The sequence below is a fragment of the Oncorhynchus mykiss genome, chromosome 26 (assembly GCF_057628025.1).
Source record: "Oncorhynchus mykiss isolate SJ-2025 chromosome 26, ASM5762802v1, whole genome shotgun sequence".
Lineage (NCBI taxonomy): Eukaryota > Metazoa > Chordata > Actinopteri > Salmoniformes > Salmonidae > Oncorhynchus > Oncorhynchus mykiss.
In genome coordinates this window covers 21,215,001-21,232,598 of record NC_143047.1, presented here as the reverse complement: position 1 = coordinate 21,232,598, position 17,598 = coordinate 21,215,001, and the positions used below count along the sequence as shown (strand labels likewise).

General features: G+C 53.6%; 1 protein-coding gene across 2 annotated transcripts in view; it reads left to right on the top strand.

Moving 5' to 3' along the window:
* The window catches only part of LOC110506108 (genetic suppressor element 1), a 418,800-nt gene that overhangs the window by 252,958 nt on the left and 148,244 nt on the right, over positions 1-17,598 (top strand). The window contains exon 1 of one of the 2 annotated variants that reach the window (XM_090222430.1): positions 3,712-4,981. The exons of the other annotated variant lie outside the window; for it this stretch is intronic. Within the exon in view, the coding sequence (XP_090078556.1) occupies positions 4,933-4,981 (49 nt within the window). The 5' untranslated portion in view covers positions 3,712-4,932. Of the gene's footprint in view, positions 1-3,711; positions 4,982-17,598 lie in introns of those variants that run through there. 2 annotated transcript variants of the gene reach the window in all.

The window sequence follows — 17,598 nt, the reverse complement described above, 5'->3', positions numbered from 1 at the left end:
GTGTCTGTGTATATGTGTGTAGGTGTGTGTGTCTGTGTGTATCTGTGTGTATTAGTGTGTATATGTGTATCTGTGTGTATTTGTGTGTATCTGTATGTGTCTGTGTATATGTGTGTAGGTGTGTGTGTGTCTGTGTGTATCTGTGTGTATTTGTGTATATGTGTGTAGGTGTGTGTGTCTGTGTGTATCTGTGTGTATTCGTGTGTATATGTGTGTAGGTGTGTGTAACTGTGTGTCTGTGTAGGTGTGTGAAGTGAGGATGTATTTTTTTCATTGGAAGGGGGGTTTGCCTGCCTGCCTCAGGGTATTGGCAAGTAAGGCAGTGTACCCCCAACCATGTCCCCTTCTCCCTCCCCCTCTTCCCTCTTTCCTCTCCCTCCTCTGTCCATCCCTTTCTCTCCCCTACTGTGAGTTTCATAGAGTGGGTTTGAGAGCAAGTCAGCCCCCAGGGCAAACATCCTGCCAGACTATCTCTCTCTCTCTTGATCTTTCTGTTTTCTCTCTCTCTCTTTCTCTCTCTCTCTCTTTCTGCCCCCTCTCCTGCTGGTTTTGGTTCTGCGTGGCCGCTGCCCAGCAGATAGTTAGCTCCTCACCCCTACTGCTTCTGCTGTGTGTGTGCGTGTTTATGACAATCTCTGAAACTTGGATTTTGTGCACGGCTCACAGACTGCTCACCATGCTGTGCCGAGAGCTCTTTCTCTCTCTCTCTCTCTCCCTCTCTCTCTCTCTCTCTCTCTCTCTCTCTCTCTCTCTCTCTTTCTCTCTCTCTCTCTCTCTCTCTCTCTCTCTCTTTATCTCTCTCTCTACCTCTCTTTATCTCTGTCTCTCTATCCTTCTCTCTCTCTTTCTTTCTCTCTCTCTCTCTCTCTCTCTCTCTCTCTCTCTCGCTCTTTCTCTCTCTCACTCTCTCTCTTTATCTCTCTCTCTCTCTTTATCTCTCTCTCTCTTTATCAATTCAATTCAATTTGCTTTATTGGCATGATGAAACAATGTACATATTATCAAAGCTTACTTTGGATATTTACAATATGAAAATAATAAGAATCAAAATTGTCAACGGGACAAAAGTAACAACAATAACCAAGGATCAAAATAACCATACATTGAACAATCACAATAAGCATACAGTAGAGGACATGTGCAGGTTGATTGGTCTGTCAGACACCATCACTCAACTTATGGCAGGCAGCAATGTAGTGCGCTGCCAACCCACAGCTCTCTGCGTCCTCCCCCAACAGGACGGGTAGCCTATCCTCATCAGAGAGGTCTTTGAAACCTTGAATAAGGGTTTCAATTTTGGGGAAATTACACTCTCTAATTGTTTTATATTTTGTCAGGAAATGCAGCTCCGTCTCAGGTTCTGTTGTGTATTGGTTGCACAGCCTTTCCTCTACAGTTAGCCAGGTTTTCCTATGTCTAACTTTCTCAATGGCAAGGCTGTGCTCACTGAGCCTGTACTTTGTCAAGGTTTTTCTAAGGTTTTGATCAGTAACCATGGTCAAATATTTAGCCATGGTGTACTGTCCATTTAGGGCCAGATAGCACTGCATTCTGCTTTGTGCTTGTGTTTGTGTTTCCCAATAAGCAATGTAGTTTTGTTTTGACTGTGTTGTAATTTGGTTTATCCTGATTGATTGGATGTTCTGGTCCTGAGGCTTCAGTGTGTTAGTAGAACTGGTTTGTGAACTCAGCATCGGGACCAGCTGGATGAGGGGACTCTTTTATTTGCTCAGCTCTTAGCATTGCAGGGCTTGGTAATGATATGAGAGGGGGTCACTGTATTTTAGATGTTTCCAAAACTGAATTGCTATTTTTTGAGTTTTTATTATTAGTGGATATTGGCCTAATTCTGCCCTGCATGCATTGTTTGTAGTTTTCCTCTGGACATGTAGGAGAATCTTACAGAACTCTGCATGCAGGGTTTCAATGGGGTGTTTGTCCCATTTGATGAAATCTTGTTTTGCAAGTGGACCCCCCACCTCGCTGCCATAACGTGCAATTGGTTCAATGACACATTCAATTCGTTTTAGCCAAATATTAATAGGTATTTCAATTTCAATTTGTTTTTTTAATGGTGTAGAATGCCCTGCGTGCTTTCTCTCTCAGTACAGTCACTGCCTTATTAAGGTGTACAGTTGAGCTTTTTTACCTAAATAATTGTAGTGTGTGCAGTACTCTATATATTTTGTACCAATTGAGAACTTTGGTCTAATTCCCTGAGATCTGGATCTTATCTGGAAAATCATTATTTGAGTCTTTTTGGAGTTTGCTGCCAGGGCCCAGGTCTGGCAGTACTGCTCTAGCAGGTCCAGGCTCTGCTGTAGGCCATGTGCTGTGGGGGTTTACTGCCAGGGCCCAGGTCTGGCAGTACTGCTCTAGCAGGTCCAGGCTCTGCTGTAGGCCATGTGCTGTGGGGGTTTACTGCCAGGGCCCAGGTCTGGCAGTACTGCTCTAGTAGGTCCAGGCTCTGCTGTAGGCCATGTGCTGTGGGGGTTTACTGCCAGAGCCCAGGTCTGGTAGTACTGCTCTAGTAGGTCCAGGCTCTGCTGTAGGCCATGTGCTGTGGGGGTTTACTGCCAGGGCCCAGGTCTGGCAGTACTGCTCTAGCAGGTCCAGGCTCTGCTGTAGGCCATGTGCTGTGGGGGTTTACTGCCAGGGCCCAGGTCTGGCAGTACTGCTCTAGCAGGTCCAGGCTCTGCTGTAGGCCATGTGCTGTGGGGGTTTACTGCCAGGGCCCAGGTCTGGCAGTACTGCTCTAGCAGGTCCAGGCTCTGCTGTAGGCCATGCGCTGTGGGGGTTTACTGCCAGGGCCCAGGTCTGGCAGTACTGCTCTAGCAGGTCCAGGCTCTGCTGTAGGCCATGTGCTGTGGGGGTTTACTGCCAGGGCCCAGGTCTGGCAGTACTGCTCTAGCAGGTCCAGGCTCTGCTGTAGGCCATGTGCTGTGGGGGTTTACTGCCAGGGCCCAGGTCTGGCAGTACTGCTCTAGCAGGTCCAGGCTCTGCTGTAGGCCATGTGCTGTGGGGGTTTGCTGCCAGGGCCCAGTTCTGGCAGTACTGCTCTAGCAGGTCCAGGCTCTGCTGTAGGCCATGTGCTGTGGGGGTTTGCTGCCAGGGCCCAGTTCTGGCAGTACTGCTCTAGCAGGTCCAGGCTCTGCTGTAGGCCATGTGCTGTGGGGGTTTACTGCCAGGGCCCAGGTCTGGCAGTACTGCTCTAGCAGGTCCAGGCTCTGCTGTAGGCCATGTGCTGTGGGGGTTTACTGCCAGGGCCCAGGTCTGGCAGTACTGCTCTAGCAGGTCCAGGCTCTGCTGTAGGACATGTGCTGTGGGTGACAGCAGGGATAGGTGGAGACTAACACCAAGGGCTGAGGATTTTTCTAGAATAGTGGCCAATTCATTGATGTAAATATTGAAGAGTGCAGGGCTCAGATTGCAACCCTGGCCAAGGCTCATTGTCTTTCTCTCTCTCCCTCTTTATCTCTCTCTCCTTTTCTCTCTCTCTCTCTCTCTTTCTCTCTCTTTCTCTTCTTTTTCTCTCTCTCTCTCTCTTTCTCTCTCTTTTTCTTATTTTTCTCTCTCTCTTTATCTCTATCTCTTTCTCTCTCTTTATCCCTCTTTATCTCTCTTTCTCACATATATACACATACACACACACACACACACTGAACCCATAATCGGAGTCTCATTTTCAGTTGGAGGGGAATGGAGGCAGGCGAGATGCCTGAGGTTTGTGCTCTCGTCTCTCTCTCACACATAGCTTTCCTTTGTTGAGCTGCACTTGATTCCCCATCTTCCTCTCCTCATCTCTCTCTCTGCATGCCGGTGACTCTGGGATGGTGGCCCCGGTGAAGTGTCATTTGAGCAGATGTCCCATGATTATCGTTGGTCCCTCGCTGTCATTAGGGCTGCCCAATCAGCTGTCACTCAGGCCAGCTTCCAATTCTCTCCATCTCTCTCTTTTTTACTATCTCTCTCATTTTCTCTCTCTCGTTTTATCTCTCGCATGAAATTCAGCAATGGCCAGCATTTCACTCTCATCCCTCCCTCCCTCTTTCGTTCTCTCTTTCCCCTCCCTTTCGGTCTCTCTCTTTCCCCTCCTTCCCTCACTATCTGGCTGTGTTGTAGCCTGGAGGGAGTTCATTATGCCCTCCTCCTCTCATCCTCCTCTCCTCCTCCTCTCCGTGTCGGCTCTGAGTGAGAGGGAGAGAAAAAGGAAGAGGAAAGAGAGAGACAGACTGAGATCAGCAGGCAGCGGGCGGAGGAAGAAACCACGCTCTCCTCTGATCATTTGTCTTGGGATGGAGGGATAAAAGACAATCCCAGGAATCATTCTGTCGTTCTTCTCCTCCGCAGGATTACACCTCTTTTACCTTCGTCTGTTTTATCCTCCCTGAGCTCAGACACTTCTGGTCTGCTTCTTTCTTCAGCTTCTGGTCTGTGTGCCCCGTGTGTGTGTGTGTGTGTGTGTGTGTGTGTGTGTGTGTGTGTGTGTGTGTGTGTGTGTTTGTGTGCCCCGTGTGTGTGTGTGTGTGTGTGTGGCGTTAGTGTGTGTGTCACCTCCCGCTGTGCAGAGACGAAGAGGGAGTGTGTGACCCAACCCAGGGGGTCAGGGGAGAGAGCGAGGGGGTCGTGAGCGGGGGCGTGCCCAGGGACTTACCCTCACACCGCTCTCCGTGTGTGTGACAGTGTGTGTGTGTGTGTGTGACAGTGTGTGTCTGTGACACTGTGTTTGTGTGTCCTAGCCAGCTGGGCGGTCCCAGCATCACGCTCCGTTAGCTAGGACCAGCGAGTTGGGATGACAGGCTGAGTCCCAGCCTCCCCACACACAGAGCCTCCTTGCTGGGTGACACCGAGGGCACAGCCGCCCTGTACCACCATACTCCTCCAGGACAGGACTGCTGCCCTGATCTCCGTACCACATTGTCTTCTATCTATATGACTCTAACCATGTTTGGACTAAAAGCACCTCTCTACTACCTGCCAGGTAAGCTGTTGTGGGGGTTTGGTGTGTCTGGGTTAGTGTCTGTGCGTGTGAGCATACCAGCGTTTTCACGTGTTTGTGAGAAAGCGCTCAAGTGGGATAAAAGATGTGTGACTCGAGTCGGGTGCATGTGAAGTAGCTTGGGACTGGTAAGAATGGGCCTCTGTCTCCTGTTGTTGGTGTGTGTTGCCATGAGTGTGTAAGCTGAGCTGTGTGTCTGGCCATAGTGAATAAGGACTGACTGGCTGACTGGCTGCTCTCTAGCCTGTTATCAGTCATCAGGTAAGCCAGCCCGTAAGTGGTGACGTGTGTTTTATTCAAGACAGGCATGGTACGGCACTAAGTGGGGGAGAAAGGGAGGGGGAGGAGAGGAGAGGGAGAGGGTGGATGAATGTGTGTGTTAGTGTGTGTATGTGTGTGCATATGTGTGTGTGTGTGTGTGTGTGTTTGTGTGTGTGTGTGTGTGTGTGTGTGTGTGTGTGTGTGTGTGTGTGTGTGTGTGTGTGTGTTAGCTGTAGCGTGGTGTGAGGTTACCGCCGGTCGGCGCTTAAGTGCGTCTCACGGCTCACTGGGCTCTGATTATGAAGAGGGTGGCCAGGAGAGGGCAGAGGGGGGAGGGAGGGAGGGGGAGAGGGGAAGGGGAGGGGTATAGAGAGGTAGAATAGGAAGAGGGGTGTAGAGAGGTAGAATAGGGAGGGAAGGGGAGGGGTGTAGAGCGGTAGAATAGGAAGAGAGGGAGGGAGGGGAAGGGGAGGGGTGTAGAGAGGTAGAATAGGGAGAGAGGGAGGGAGGGGAAGGGGAGGGGTGTAGAGAGGTAGAATAGGGAGAGAGGGAGGGAGGGGAAGGGGAGGGGTGTAGAGAGGTAGAATAGGGAGAGAGGGAGGGAGGGGAAGGGGAGGGGTGTAGAGAGGTAGAATAGGGAGAGAGGGAGGGAGGGGAAGGGGAGTGGTGTAGAGAGGTAGAATAGGGAGAGAGGGAGGGAGGGGAAGGGGAGGGGTATTGAGAGGTAGAATAGGGAGAGAGGGAGGGAGGGCAAGGGGAGGGGTATGGAGAGGTAGAATAGGGAGGCAAGGGAGGGGTGTAGAGAGGTAGAATAGGGAGGCAAGGGGAGGGGTGTAGAGAGGTAGAATAGGGAGAGAGGGAGGGAGGGGAAGGGGAGGGGTATGGAGAGGTAGAATAGGGAGAGAGGGAGGGAGGGCAAGGGGAGGGGTATGGAGAGGTAGAATAGGGAGAATAGGGAGAGAGGGAGGGAGGCCAAGGGGAGGGGTGTAGAGAGGTAGAATAGGGAGAGAAGGGGAGAGGTGTAGAGAGATAGAATAGGGAGAGAGGGAGGGAGGGAAAGGGGAGGGGTGTAGAGAGGTAGAATAGGGAGAGAGGGAGGGAGGGGAAGGGGAGGGGTGTAGAGAGGTAGAATAGGGAGAGAGGGAGGGAGGGGAAGGGGAGGGGTGTAGAGAGGTAGAATAGGGAGAGAAGGGGAGGGGTGTAGAGAGGTAGAATAGGGAGAGAGGGGGGAGGGAAAGGGGAGGGGTGTAGAGAGGTAGAATAGGGAGAGAGGGAGGGAGGGGAAGGCGGGGGTGTAGAGAGGTAGAATAGGGAGAGAGGGAGGGAGGGGAAGGGGAGGGGTGGTAGAGAGGTAGAATAGGAAGAGGGGGAGGGAGGGGAAGGGGAGGGGTATTGAGAGGTAGAATAGGGAGAGAGGGAGGGAGGGCAAGGGGAGGGGTATGGAGAGGTAGAATAGGGAGAGAGGGAGGGAGGGCAAGGGAGGGGTGTAGAGAGGTAGAATATGGAGAGAAGGGGAGGGGTGTGAGAGATAGAATAGGGAGAGAGGGAGGGAGGGAAAGGGGAGGGGTGTAGAGAGGTAGAATAGGGAGAGAGGGATGGAGGGGAAGGGGAGGGGTGTAGAGAGGTAGAATAGGGAGAGAGGGAGGGAGGGAAGGGAGGGGTGTAGAGAGGTAGAATAGGGAGAGAAGGGAGGGGTGTAGAGAGATAGAATAGGGAGAGAGGGAGGGAGGGAAAGGGGAGGGGTATGAGAGGTAGCCTAGGGAGAGAGGGAGGGAGAGAAGGGGAGGGGTGTAGAGAGGTAGAATAGGGAGAGAGGGAGGGAGAGAAGGGGAGGGGTATAGAGAGGTAGAATAGGGAGAGAGGGAGGGAGGGAAAGGGGAGGGGTATAGAGAGGTAGAATAGGGAGAGAGGGAGGGAGGGAAAGGGGAGGGGTATAGAGAGGTAGAATAGGGAGAGAGGGAGGGAGGGAAAGGGGAGGGGTATAGAGAGGTAGAATAGGGAGAGAGGGAGGGAGGGAAAGGGGAGGGGTGTAGAGAGGTAGAATAGGGAGAGAGGGAGGGAGGGAAAGGGGAGGGGTGTAGAGAGGTAGAATAGGGAGAGAGGGAGGGAGGGGAAGGGGAGGGGTGTAGAGAGGTAGAATAGGGAGAGAGGGAGGGAGGGAAAGGGGAGGGGTTATAGAGAGGTAGCCTAGGGAGAGAGGGAGGGAGGGAAAGGGGAGGGGTGTAGAGAGGTAGAATAGGGAGAGAGGGAGGGAGGGAAGGGGGAGGGGTGTAGAGAGGTAGAATAGGGAGAGAGGGAGGGAGGGAAAAGGGGAGGGGTGTAGAGAGGTAGAATAGGGAGAGAGGGAGGGAGGGAAAGGGGAGGGGTGTAGAGAGGTAGAATAGGGAGAGAGGGAGGGAGGGAAAGGGGAGGGGTGTAGAGAGGTAGCCTAGGGAGAGAGGGAGGGAGGGGAAGGGGAGGGGTATAGAGGTAGAATAGGGAGCGAGGGAGGGAGGGAAAGGGGAGGGGTATAGAGAGGTAGAATAGGGAGAGAGGGAGGGAGGGAAAGGGGAGGGGTGTAGAGAGGTAGAATAGGGAGAGAGGGAGGGAGGGAAAGGGGAGGGGTATAGAGAGGTAGAATAGGGAGAGAGGGAGGGAAGGAAAGGGGAGGGGTGTAGAGAGGTAGAATAGGGAGAGAGGGAGGGAGGGGAAGGGGAGGGGTATGGAGAGGTAGAATAGGGAGAGAGGGAGGGAGGGAAGGGGAGGGGTATGGAGAGGTAGAATAGGGAGAATAGGGAGAGAGGGAGGGAGGCCAAGGGGAGGGTGTAGAGAGGTAGAATAGGGAGAGAAGGGGAGAGGTGTAGAGAGATAGAATAGGGAGAGAGGGAGGGAGGGAAAGGGGAGGGGTGTAGAGAGGTAGAATAGGGAGAGAGGGAGGGAGGGGAAGGGGAGGGGTGTAGAGAGGTAGAATAGGGAGAGAGGGAGGGAGGGGAAGGGGAGGGGTGTAGAGAGGTAGAATAGGAGAGAAGGGGAGGGGTGTAGAGAGGTAGAATAGGAGAGAGGGGGGAGGGAAAGGGGAGGGGTGTAGAGAGGTAGAATAGGGAGAGAGGGAGGGAGGGGAAGGCGAGGGGTGTAGAGAGGTAGAATAGGGAGAGAGGGAGGGAGGGGAAGGGGAGGGTGTAGAGAGGTAGAGAATAGGAAGAGGGGGAGGGAGGGGAAGGGGAGGGGTATTGAGAGGTAGAATAGGGAGAGAGGGAGGGGAGGGCAAGGGGAGGGGTTATGGAGAGGTAGAATAGGGAGAGAGGGAGGGAGGGCAAGGGGAGGGGTGTAGAGAGGTAGAATATGGAGAGAAGGGGAGGGTGTGTAGAGAGATAGAATAGGGAGAGAGGGAGGAGGGAAAGGGGAGGGGTGTAGAGAGGTAGAATAGGGAGAGAGGGATGGAGGGGAGGGGAGGGGTGTAGAGAGGTAGAATAGGGAGAGAGGGAGGGAGGGGAAGGGGAGGGTGTAGAGAGGTAGAATAGGGAGAGAAGGGGAGGGGTGTAGAGAGATAGAATAGGGAGAGAGGGAGGGAGGGAAAGGGGAGGGGTATAGAGAGGTAGCCTAGGAGAGAGGGAGGGAGAGAAGGGGAGGGGGGTAGAGAGGTAGAATAGGGAGAGAGGGAGGGAGAGAATGGGAGGGTTATAGAGAGGTAGAATAGGGAGAGAGGAGGGAGGGAAAGGGGAGGGGTATAGAGAGGTAGAATAGGGAGAGAGGGAGGGAGGGAAAGGGGAGGGGTATAGAGAGGTAGAATAGGGAGAGAGGGAGGGAGGGAAAGGGGAGGGGTATAGAGAGGTAGAATAGGGAGAGAGGGAGGGAGGGAAAGGGGAGGGGTGTAGAGAGGTAGAATAGGGAGAGAGGGAGGGAGGGAAAGGGGAGGGGTGTAGAGAGGTAGAATAGGGAGAGAGGGAGGGAGGGGAAGGGGAGGGGTGTAGAGAGGTAGAATAGGGAGAGAGGGAGGGAGGGAAAGGGGAGGGGTATAGAGAGGTAGCCTAGGGAGAGAGGGAGGGAGGGAAAGGGGAGGGGTGTAGAGAGGTAGAATAGGGAGAGAGGGAGGGAGGGAAGGGGGGAGGGGTGTAGAGAGGTAGAATAGGGAGAGAGGGAGGGAGGGAAAGGGGAGGGGTGTAGAGAGGTAGAATAGGGAGAGAGGGAGGGAGGGAAAGGGGAGGGGTGTAGAGAGGTAGAATAGGGAGAGGGAGGGGGGGAAGGGGGAGGGGTGTAGAGAGGTAGCCTAGGGAGAGAGGGAGGGAGGGGAAGGGGGGGGTATAGAGAGGTAGAATAGGGAGCGAGGGAGGGAGGGAAAGGGGAGGGGTATAGAGAGGTAGAATAGGGAGAGAGGGAGGGAGGGAAAGGGGAGGGGTGTAGAGAGGTAGAATAGGGAGAGAGGGAGGGAGGGAAAGGGGAGGGGTATAGAGAGGTAGAATAGGGAGAGAGGGAGGGAAGGAAAGGGGAGGGGTGTAGAGAGGTAGAATAGGGAGAGAGGGAGGGAGGGCAAGGGGAGGGGTATGGAGAGGTAGAATAGGGAGAGAGGGAGGGAGGGAAAGGGGAGGGGTATAGAGAGGTAGAATAGGGAGAGAGGGAGGGAGGGAAAGGGGAGGGGTATAGAGAGGTAGAATAGGGAGAGAGGGAGGGAGGGAAAGGGGAGGGGTATAGAGAGGTAGAATAGGGAGAGAGGGAGGGAGGGCAAGGGGAGGGGTATAGAGAGGTAGAATAGGGAGAGAGGGAGGGAGGGAAAGGGGAGGGGTGTAGAGAGGTAGAATAGGGAGAGAAGGGGAGGGGTGTAGAGAGATAGAATAGGGAGAGAGGGAGGGAGGGAAAGGGGAGGGGTATAGAGAGGTAGCCTAGGGAGAGAGGGAGGGAGAGAAGGGGAGGGGTGTAGAGAGGTAGAATAGGGAGAGAGGGAGGGAGGGAAAGGGGAGGGGTATAGAGAGGTAGAATAGGGAGAGAGGGAGGGAGGGAAAGGGGAGGGGTATAGAGAGGTAGAATAGGGAGAGAGGGAGGGAGGGCAAGGGGAGGGGTATAGAGAGGTAGAATAGGGAGAGAGGGAGGGAGGGCAAGGGGAGGGGTATAGAGAGGTAGAATAGGGAGAGAGGGAGGGAGGGCAAGGGGAGGGGTATAGAGAGGTAGAATAGGGAGAGAGGGAGGGAGGGCAAGGGGAGGGGTATAGAGAGGTAGAATAGGGAGAGAGGGAGGGAGGGAAAGGGGAGGGGTGTTTAGAGAGGTAGAATAGGGAGAGAGGGAGGGAGGGAAAGGGGAGGGGTATAGAGAGGTAGAATAGGGAGAGAGGGAGGGAGGGAAAGGGGAGGGGTATAGAGAGGTAGAATAGGGAGAGAGGGAGGGAGGGGAAGGGGAGGGGTATAGATAGGTAGAATAGGGAGAGAGGGAGGGAGGGAAAGGGGAGGGGTATAGAGAGGTAGAATAGGGAGAGAGGGAGGGAGGGAAAGGGGAGGGGTGTAGAGAGGTAGAATAGGGAGAGAGGGAGGGAGGGAAAGGGGAGGGGTATAGAGAGGTAGAATAGGGAGAGAGGGAGGGAGGGAAAGGGGAGGGGTATAGAGAGGTAGAATAGGGAGAGAGGGAATTCTAGCTGTAGAACATATTTTTGTCTGTTACAATAGAAGCCTGAGTTAATTCATCAAATTCACTCTATAATGGTATGAGTACTTTCTATGTACGTCCATGTTTCTATGTATGAGTGTGTGAACCTGCATGTAGTATGTATGTCCAAGGTTCTATGTATGAGTGTGTGAACCTGCATGTAGTATATATGTCTATATGTTTTTGCATTTCAGAAATGCTTTGACAGGTCTTTGACCACAAGACAAATCCACATTTGGTGAAATAGAAACTCTCTCTGTTGTCTGTGTGCCTGAATGTGTTTCTATACAGTGTGTGTTAATCCTAGCCCCTCTCTTCTCGCTTCCCAGTAGCAGCGGGGTGTCTACACTGACACTTACTGAAGATAAATTATTCATCTGCTACCGTCAGCAGAGAACACACTCGTAGGACCAGGGCAGGGCAAGGAAAGGCAGGGGAGGGAAGAGAGGGGAGGGGAGGCAAGGGGAGGGGAGGGGAGGCAAGGGGAGGGAAGAGAGGGTAGGGGAGGCAAGGGAAGGGAAGAGAGGGGAGGGGAGGCAAGGGGAGGGAGGGTCAGGGGAGGGAAGAGAGGGGAGGGGAGGCAAGGGGAGGGAGGGAGGGCCAGGGGAGGGAAGAGAGAGGAGGCAAGGGGAGGGAGGGGCAGGGGAGGGGAGGGAAGAGAGGGAAGGGGAGGGAGGGCCAGGGCAGGGGAGGGGAAGGGATAGAGGGCAAAGAGCTCTCTTCTGTTTCTGCCTGGTTGGTAACCCTACTGTATAGAACAGCACAGGGCTTGGCTGGTACTGAGCAGGGCAAAGATACTGATCACTGCAGCTGTACATAGGGCAGGTACATAGGGCAGGTACATAGGGAGGACTGGGCAGGGAATTTAAGGGCAGTTTAGTAGTGAATCTGTACGGAAGAGGGTTAAAGAGCTCACTTCTGGGGCCTGGGTGGCGCAGGACAGGAACAGGCAGGGCAGGACAGGACAGGACAGGGCAGGACAGGAACAGGCAGGGCAGGACAGGACAGGACAGGGCAGGACAGGAACAGGCAGGGCAGGGCAGGGCAGGGCAGGGCAGGGCAGGGCAGGGCAGGGCAGGGCAGGGCAGGACAGGGCAGGGCAGGACAGGGCAGAGCTACAGTATACAGTATAGATCCTCCCGTGTATCATATACTGTATATGAGGATATAGAGCATAAATCCATCCTGCTTCACTGGAACAGACAGGAACTGCTGGGGGAAATGAGTGACAGAATGATTACAGTGTCAGTGTGTCCTAATGACTGGATCATATTGTCAATAGGAGTTCAATAGAGTATGTGTGTTCCTGTCAGCTGGGATCTAAATGACTGACAGGTGACAATCACCCTGCCAACGAGGCCGTCAGTCAGTCTTACTGATGTCAGTCAGAGTATACCAGCAGCAATAGGTGAATGTATTATTGTGGTAAAGGAAGCTGCTGAGTGTACTGTATAATCCATAGAGCTGAATGTGTTACTGTGCTGCGACCTCACACTGTCTCTCTGATTTCTCATCTATCAGTCCTTCTCTGTCCCCCGTTCCCTCTCTCTCTCCATCTCTCTTCCTCTCTCTCCATCTCTCTCTCTCTGTCTTTGTTGTCTGTCGGAGACGGAGGGGTTTGAAATGGAGATCTGTAAGAGAAGGCCACAGAGCTCCCACTGTGTTGTGCTGAGGGAAAGAGAGGGAGAGAGAGAGAGAAAAGGAGGGAGGGAAAGAGAGGGAGAGAGAGATGGATTGATTATGCCTCTGGCCTACATGTGCTCTTTGAGGTGTGAGGGAGAGAGAGAGGCAAGCAATGGCAATGGAGGAAACCGGTAGAGAAAGAGGGACATGGACTAAGGAAGGAGAGAATGAGTGAGGGAGAGGGGCTGTGTGGGGAAGAGGACGTATGAAGGGGCTCTGGGAGACCTGGGTCATCACTCCACAGCCCACCTCACCCCCTCTCACCCTTCCTCACCCTCCTCTTGACCCTGTCCTTGCATTGTCTGCCCTTTTCCCCTTTCACTCTCCTCAACCCCTACTCCTCATCCTTCCTCTCCCTCTCCCACTCTCTCCCCCTCACTCCACCCTACATGCCACAGAGATTAGAGACACAGTGGGAGGGGCTCTGCTCTGGGCTGTCAGTCAAAGCCAGAGGTCACTGTGTTGCAGTGTGTGTGTTTGCATATGTGTGTGTGTTAGTTGTCTCCCAGCCTACTCTCCTTTTCTTTTCCCCTCAGTGTGTGTGTGTGTGTGTGTGTGTGTGTGTGTGTTTGTGTGTGCTCAGCGCTGTGGGTTGCACTGCCTCTCCTCTCCCCTCTCTGTCATTCACACACTGAATGAGCCCCCGCCTCCCTTCTCGTTTTAACTGCCGTTGCCTTGGAGACCATGTCAGACACATGCTAGTTTTTCAGTGATTGCATGACAAGAAAAAAGAGGAGCGTTAAAGAAAAGGGCGAAGAGAAGAATGGAGAAAGAGGAGAGACAGGCTATCTATTGGTCCTTGAGGGAGGGAGAAGGAGGAGAGACAGGCTATCTATTGGTCCTTGAGGGAGGGAGAAAGAGGAGAGACAGGCTATCTATTGGTCCTTGAGGGAGGGAGAAAGAGGAGAGACAGGCTATCTATTGGTCCTTGAGGGAGGGAGAAAGAGGAGAGACAGGCTATCTATTGGTCCTTGAGGGAGGGAGAAGGAGGAGAGACAGGCTATCTATTGGTCCTTGAGGGAGGGAGAAGGAGGAGAGACAGGCTATCTATTGGTCCATGAGGGAGGGAGAAAGAGGAGAGACAGGCTATCTATTGGTCCTTGAGGGAGGGAGAAAGAGGAGAGACAGGCTATCTAGTGGTCCTTGAGGGAGGGAGAAAGAGGAGAGACAGGCTATCTATTGGTCCTTGAGGGAGGGAGAAAGAGGAGAGACAGGCTATCTATTGGTCCTTGAGGGAGGGAGAAGGAGGAGAGACAGGCTATCTATTGGTCCTTGAGGGAGGGAGAAGGAGGAGAGACAGGCTATCTATTGGTCCTTGAGGGAGGGAGAAAGAGGAGAGACAGGCTATCTATTGGTCCTTGAGGGAGGGAGAAGGAGGAGAGACAGGCTATCTATTGGTCCTTGAGGGAGGGAGAAAGAGGAGAGACAGGCTATCTATTGGTCCTTGAGGGAGGGAGAAAGAGGAGAGACAGGCTATCTATTGGTCCTTGAGGGAGGGAGAAAGAGGAGAGACAGGCTATCTATTGGTCCTTGAGGGAGGGAGAAAGAGGAGAGACAGGCTATCTATTGGTCCTTGAGGGAGGGAGAAGGAGGAGAGACAGGCTATCTATTGGTCCTTGAGGGAGGGAGAAGGAGGAGAGACAGGCTATCTATTGGTCCATGAGGGAGGGAGAAAGAGGAGAGACAGGCTATCTATTGGTCCTTGAGGGAGGGAGAAAGAGGAGAGACAGGCTATCTAGTGGTCCTTGAGGGAGGGAGAAAGAGGAGAGACAGGCTATCTATTGGTCCTTGAGGGAGGGAGAAAGAGGAGAGACAGGCTATCTATTGGTCCTTGAGGGAGGGAGAAAGAGGAGAGACAGGCTATCTATTGGTCCTTGAGGGAGGGAGAAGGAGGAGAGACAGGCTATCTATTGGTCCTTGAGGGAGGGAGAAGGAGGAGAGACAGGCTATCTATTGGTCCATGAGGGAGGGAGAAAGAGGAGAGACAGGCTATCTATTGGTCCTTGAGGGAGGGAGAAGGAGGAGAGACAGGCTATCTATTGGTCCTTGAGGGAGGGAGAAGGAGGAGAGACAGGCTATCTATTGGTCCATGAGGGAGGGAGAAAGAGGAGAGACAGGCTATCTATTGGTCCTTGAGGGAGGGAGAAGGAGGAGAGACAGGCTGTTTATTGGTCCTTGCGGGAGGGAGAAGGAGGGAGAAGGAGGAGAGACAGGCTATCTATTGGTCCTTGAGGGAGGGAGAAGGAGGAGAGACAGGCTATCTATTGGTCCTTGAGGGAGGGAGAAGGAGGAGAGACAGGCTATCTAGTGGTCCTTGAGGGAGGGAGAAGGAGGAGAGACAGGCTATCTATTGGTCCTTGAGGGAGGGAGGAGGAGAGACAGGCTATCTATTGGTCCTTGAGGGAGGGAGAAGGAGGGAGAAAGAGGAGAGACAGGCTATCTATTGGTCCTTGAGGGAGGGAGAAGGAGGGAGAAAGAGGAGAGACAGGCTATCTATTGGTCCTTGAGGGAGGGAGAAAGAGGAGAGACAGGCTATCTATTGGTCCTTGAGGGAGGGAGAAAGAGGGAGAAAGAGGAGAGACAGGCTATCTATTGGTCCTTGAGGGAGGGAGAAGGAGGGAGAGAGAGACAGTGTGGAAGCGAGGGACAAGGAGGGGGGAACAGAGAATTGGATGGGAGGATGAAGGTGTGAGACAGAGCGGGAGAGATAGAGAAAATGGGATGGAGATGGAGAAGGAGGTAGAGAGAGAGCAGGGTTGGGTCTGTAACTGAGGTATGGCCACTGGTGTCAGAGAGCGAGAGAGAGAGAGAGAGAGAGAGAGAGAGGAGAGAGAGAGAGAGAGACTGGGTTCTGATAAACCGTGGCTGCTGTACCAGGCTAGGGACTTCACAAAATGGGGGATTATAAATGACCCTCGATGAGCAGCATTATGGCTGCTGTTGGGCTGCCTCACTGATGCATTTCTGTGTGTGTGTGTAGCTCTTGTTATGGTGGGTGGGTCATTTGGTTCATAAAGGGCCATAGGGGCTATTGAATCAGTGTGTACAATTCAACTGTTTGTGTCTGTTAGCCTGGATTTATTGTAGCATTGCCTGTGATTCCACAATTCCCTAACGATACTGGTGTAGGAGGGTGTGTGTGTGTAGGAGGGTGTGTGTGTGTAGGAGGGGGGGTTATGAGGGGGGGGGGAGTGTAGGAGGGGGTGTGTGTGCAGGAGGGGGGGGGGTGTGTAGGAGGGGGGGGGGTGTGTAGGAGGGTGTGTGTGTGCAGGAGGGGGTGTGTGTGTAGGAGGGGGGGTGTGTGTAGGAGGGTGTGTGTGTGCAGGAGGGGGTGTGTGTGTAGGAGGGGGGGTGTGTGTAGGAGGGTGTGTGTGTGCAGGAGGGGGTGTGTATGCAGGAGGGGGGGTGTGCAGGAGGGTGTGTGTGTGTAGGAGGAGGGGTGTGTGTAGGAGGAGGGGTGTGTGTGCAGGAGGAGGGGTGTGTGTTCAGGAGGGGGTGTGTGTGTAGGAGGAGGGGTGTGTGCAGGAGGGGGTGTGTGTGTAGCGGAGGGTGCAGGACGGGGTGTGTGTGTAGGAGGGGGTGTGTGTGCGGGGGGGGGGGGGGGGGGTGTAGGAGGGGGTGTGTGTAGGAGGGGGGGTGTGTGCAGGGGGGGGGGGGTGCAGGAGGGGGTGTGTGGGGCGGTCAAATGACAGTAGCATATTACACTAACTAGACCGCAAGGGACCACAGTGTGTCCACTCTTCTATTCCATCCCAGGATTGAACCAAACAGCTACTGATGGCTAATGTTATCCTAAATCATCACAATCCGTTCGTTCATCCAGACAGAGGTTAGTCTGGGAGTGGATGTTTGAACTTACTGTATAACCACCGTACTGGGAAAACACACGCACGCTCACACAAACTACAGCCCAGCTACGGCCCAGCTCACACAAACTACAGCCCAGCTACAGCCCAGCTCACACAAACACACACAGCCCAGCTACAACCCAGCTCACACAAACTACAGCCCAGCTACAGCCCAGCTCACACAAATTACAGCCCAGCTACAGCCCAGCTCACACAAACACACACAGCCCAGCTACAACCCAGCTCACACAAACTACAGCCCAGCTACAGCCCAGCTCACACAAACTACAGCCCAGCTACAGCCCAGCTCACACAAACTACAGCCCAGCTACAGCTCAACTCACACAAACTACAGCCCAGCTACAGCCCAGCTCACACAAACACACACAGCCCAGCTCACATAAACACACACAGCCCAGCTACAGCCCAGCTCACACAAACACACACAGCCCAGCTACAACCCAGCTCACACAAACTATAGCTCAGCTACAGCCCAGCTCACACAAACACACACAGCCCAGCTATAACCCAGCTCACACAAACACACACAGCCCAGCTACAGCCCAGCTCACACAAACACACACAGCCCAGCTACAACCCAGCTCACACAAACACACACAGCCCAGCTCACACAAACTACAGCCCAGCTCACACAAACTACAGCCCAGCTACAGCTCAGCTACAGCCCAGCTAAACTACAGCCCAGCTACAGCCCAGCTCACACAAACACACACAGCCCAGCTACAGCCCAGCTCACACAAACTACAGCCCAGCTACAGCCCAGCTCACACAAACACACACAGCCCAGCTACAACCCAGCTCACACAAACACACACAGCCCATCTACAACCCAGCTCACACAAACACACACAGCCCAGCTACAACCCAGCTCACACAAATACACACAGCCCAGTTACAACCCAGCTCACACAAACTACAGCCCAGCTACAGCCCAGCTCACACAAACACACACAGCCCAGCTACAGCCCAGCTCACACAAACAGCCCTGCTACAGCCCAGCTCACACAAACACACACAGCCCAGCTACAACCCCGCTCACACAAACACACACAGCCCAGCTACAGCCCAGCTCACACAAACAGCCCTGCTACAGCCCAGCTCACACAAACACACACAGCCCAGCTACAACCAAGCTCACACAAACACACACAGCCCAGCTACAGCCCAGCTCACACA